The sequence below is a fragment of the Seriola lalandi genome, unplaced genomic scaffold (assembly GCF_002814215.2).
Source record: "Seriola lalandi dorsalis isolate HSWRI2012SDOR001 ecotype SW California unplaced genomic scaffold, Sedor1 jcf7180002054208, whole genome shotgun sequence".
Classification (NCBI taxonomy): Eukaryota; Metazoa; Chordata; class Actinopteri; order Carangiformes; family Carangidae; genus Seriola; species Seriola lalandi.
In genome coordinates, this window is record NW_019524761.1 from 47,504 (window position 1) to 51,688 (window position 4,185).

General features: G+C 40.5%; 1 protein-coding gene across 3 annotated transcripts in view; it reads right to left on the reverse strand.

The window, feature by feature from the left end:
- ctnnd2b (catenin (cadherin-associated protein), delta 2b) overlaps positions 1 to 4,185 on the reverse strand; it is a 159,641-nt gene that overhangs the window by 29,325 nt on the left and 126,131 nt on the right. For all 3 annotated transcript variants that reach the window (XM_087173420.1, XM_087173422.1, XM_087173421.1), the window contains one exon: positions 3,780 to 3,966. In XM_087173420.1, coding sequence (XP_087029546.1) covers positions 3,780 to 3,966 — 187 coding nt within the window. The remainder of the gene's footprint in view (positions 1 to 3,779; positions 3,967 to 4,185) is intronic.

Below are 4,185 nucleotides of genomic sequence, written 5' to 3' on the forward strand. Positions count from 1 at the left end.
ACACACACACACACACACACACAAGCAGTGAAACAAGCAGCGGGTCAACAGAGGCAGAAGATGTGCATGTGGAAGTTAGAGACAGCGAGCCGGGGACAGGGCGAGACAGAAGAGGAAAAGGATAAAGGAGGGTTAATATGATTGAGAGAGAAAAGAAATGAAGTAATAGAATGAGATGGAGATGGAGCGAAGGAGGAGAGAGTGACTAAAGGGAAAAGAGGGTGAGAGAGAAAATAAGAAAAGTGAAGGGGATAATGGAAGATGGAAAAAGAGAGAGAGGGAGAGAGAGCAGGTGGCCGGCGCTATACCAAACCCGCCATGAAATATTCAATCTTTAATCAGACTCCCAGCATTCCCTAACGAGGCGTGAGAAAGATGAATTAGCCCTTCGAGTTTAGGGAGCTGATCCACACAAACCTATCTCCTGCAACACACTCTCTCACACACACACACACACCCAGACTCACACACACATCACATCACAGCACCAGATGTGTGTATTTTCACACACGTACAGTATTAGAGGCGAATAAAGCCTCTGTTAGCTTCCAATACGTGCAGTTTATTTTCACTGAGAGCAGGTGAGGATACATATTGCAGCTGAGATTAATGGCCACACATGTAGTTAGACAGAGGGACAAACAGAGAGACGGAGGCGCGCACACACACACACACACACACACACACACAGGAAGCTAGACAAACTAGCAGACTGTCAACTGCACTTGTGTCACGTCTGCGAGAGCGAATGTCAAAATATTCAATGAATGAAATGAATTGTAGCGTAATTAAAGCAAATGTATTTGTTCTGTTTTATAACGTATAGTGACGGTTTGAAGGAATAATACGAGATAAATCTATTGGATGAGAGACAGATGTATATATAGAGACATAGAGTGAGTGTCTCAGGTTGAAGTTGTCATTAATCTGTCTGCAAGATGTGTTTTTTTTTTCCTCTTTCTTGTGAAGCTGAAATGTTTGATGAAGGGGAACCAATAGCACATCAAAAAAAGATGTGCGGTACACAGCCGACACGTCTCTGTGTGGAAATATTTATGAGCTCAGACTCGACCTCAGAATATTTCAGCATGCAGTCCTGAGTGAGTTTGGAGATCTCTGCGGCAGTACAAATTTCACGTGCAAGAAATATCTAATGATTAGTTATATCTAGTTTTTAACGGCAGCAGCGATCATCTCATCATGGTTTTCTTATCACCTTTACTGTCTGTCACGCTCTGATTGGTCAAGTGTTTCTCTAACCTGTTAGTAACTTCCACCAATGAGCACTAAAGAAGACTCATTTGAGTCGTGACCAAATCTGAGTTGTGGTCGTTGGTGGCGAATCACAGGTGTGGAACCAGACTCACACTTTGTTTATGTTGATGTTGTCAGGTCTCTGTCAGTCAAGTCTTACACAACTCTTATGGATGTTATTTTACAAACGTTAGCTTTGATTACTGTTTATTTGGTTATTAATAATTAATGTTACATAGAAATACTTAATGCGAAAGGAGGATTTAGAATTACAGACCCTGTACTGCTTCCACTTTTCAGTCTGTTACTACACTGGGTCTGCAGTCAGGATTAATGATACTAGATACTGTAAACATTATTTTACAATTTAAAACAACCAATAAACCTTTATAAAATTCCACTTCTTGTAGGTCAACAAGCTGAAATAAAAATATAATAATAATAATGACGTAATCGTGGGTACGGCTGATACTTTCGTAGATTGCTCTCAGAGTAACTTCTATTGGATTGTGCTGAGAGAGCGAGTGAAGGAGGTCTGCGAAGAACAACCTTTACGGCAGATGGCACGAAACACAAAACAATATTATGATGGATTTTTCTGCAGAAGATCTGCGGAGAAGTTGATGCTTCTATACACTGCTATCAGAGCCGTACAGCGTTTTTATTTCATTTTACAGAATGGAGGACTACAAGAGACGGCTGTGTCTCAGAGTCACAGTTAACACACATGCTCGCTCGCTCTCTCTCTCTCTCTCTCTCTCTCTCTCACACACACACGCTCAGACACTTTGCTTAATTACGCTGTTTAAAAGGCAGATGATGTATTAGTTCGTGAGGTCAGTCTGACACCAACCGCTATCAAACATGCCTCCATTATCCCCGCTTCTTATCCTCGTTACATTCATAATTAGCAGGAATGAGTAAAGTCAATTAATATCCTCAACAAACACAAATAAGCTAATAATGGACATACTTATACGTCTTAGGTAAGACGTAGATGTATTTGTAAGGAAATAAGTGATAAGCTGCACTTTAATGCAATTAATCAGAGTTCAAAAACAATATGCATCTTATTATTAAGTTAAATTGGATGTATAATATAGTTGATATGATGCTAATGACTGTGTGTATATGACAGGGGTCATTCACAGTGACATCAGTGAGTATTTTGGCATTTTTCACCTCATTATTTTTGATTTTCAGGTGCACAAAGTTGTTGTTTCCAGCTCTCATTAGCACCATTCTCTCACAGAGATGATAAAGCCACCACCTGCCCAGCACCAAACATTTTGACACACACACACAAACACAGTTGGCGACAAGCTGCTGAAACACAGTCATATAATTTAGCACGATGAAGATATTCCTCTCAGGAAAATAATATCTGTAGAACTGGCAAGTGTTTGCTTCCATTTGTTTTGTTTTTTTTGCCATAGTACGTTTAGTATAACTGTTGTCATTGTTGTGTTTACAGCTCGCTGCCAAATAAAATCAGTGTTAGCATAACTCTGAAGGTTTTAAAAGATGATGTATCGGGGAGATTAGCTCGTTGCTGCGAGCCAAGTTACAGGAAATACAGTCACATTCTCCGTTTACTGAGTTACAGCACTGAGATAAGGACCAGAACTGTTTTAGCAGAACATTACGATGTCACAGTGAAGTTGACCTTTGACCTTTTGATTATGAAATGTCATCCTGTTAAACACTTGTGTTAAACTGTGTCATAATTAGTGTATGAATTCATGAATTATGGCAACAGAAAAACACACAAAAAAAACCAAAACATGATTTGTGAGGTCAGTGACCTTTGACCTTTGACCACCAAAATCATAATCAGTTCAGCATGAGACGAACCATTAATGTCACACACAAAAAACACACTCAGTAACATGGTGTTAGTTTACGCTGCTGAAATAAAAGTTCATCACAATGTAATTCCATAGATCACAGTCCCAAACCTGGTCTACATTTAAATTAAATTCATTTAATTTTTAATATCTAAATCAACTGAAAACATAGGATTCAGCACTAAATGGTAAAGCCACTGGTTGTTTTTTATTTATTTATTTATTTTTTTTTTTTAATATCCAACGTGCCGGAGCAGAAGAGCCAAAACAAACAAGAAAAAAAAATATGTGTCAGTCCCACTACTTCCACTTTGCACTGTATGACTAGCATCATAGCATCATGTCTCAAGTGAGAAAATGAAAAGGCTCAGCAGCTCCAAAGCCAAACGGTGAGTCATCTTAAACGTAGCTGAGTCTGTCACTTCTCTGTGTGCACGGAGGCAGAAACAACACAGGATACAGACCGCTTTGAACTAACACAAGACTTGTGGTTGTTAATAGCAGACTGTGAACATCTCTGTAAAAGTGAGTGAATATGTCTCTATGCTGTTAGTAGTTTAATACTGAATATTAAGCTAATAGCAGGTGATTTTAAAATGTGTGATCTTTGTCGTCTTTATGTTCGATTAAAAACAGAGCGGGACAAAAACAGCGGGAGAGACGGACAGAGACACTGACCGGAGGCAGCCTGTGGCGTTGCGGAGGACCTGGGAGGAGTGTAGGTGGAGTTTGCGGTCCTCCTGCGTATGCGGGGAGGTGTCCCAGCCCGAGTGAGGGATGATCACGGCGTTGGTCAGCACGGCCAGGGCGTCCTGGATGATGGGCATCTTCAGGGCGTCGCACGACGACAGGTTCCACAAAACACCTGCAGAGGACGGCAGGGAAGCGGGAAGTGAACAAAAACAGATGCAGGAAGCAAACAGGAAGAGAGGCGCAAAGACAACTGAAATATTTAGCAGCTTTTAGCGAGCAGCAAAAAAAAAGAAAAAACAACCGCTGCAATTGCATGTTCTCAAAATTAGTAAAATAGGCTTTTTTCATTGAAGACTTACTGACATGTCACAGTGGGAAAAGCCCCCCCCCC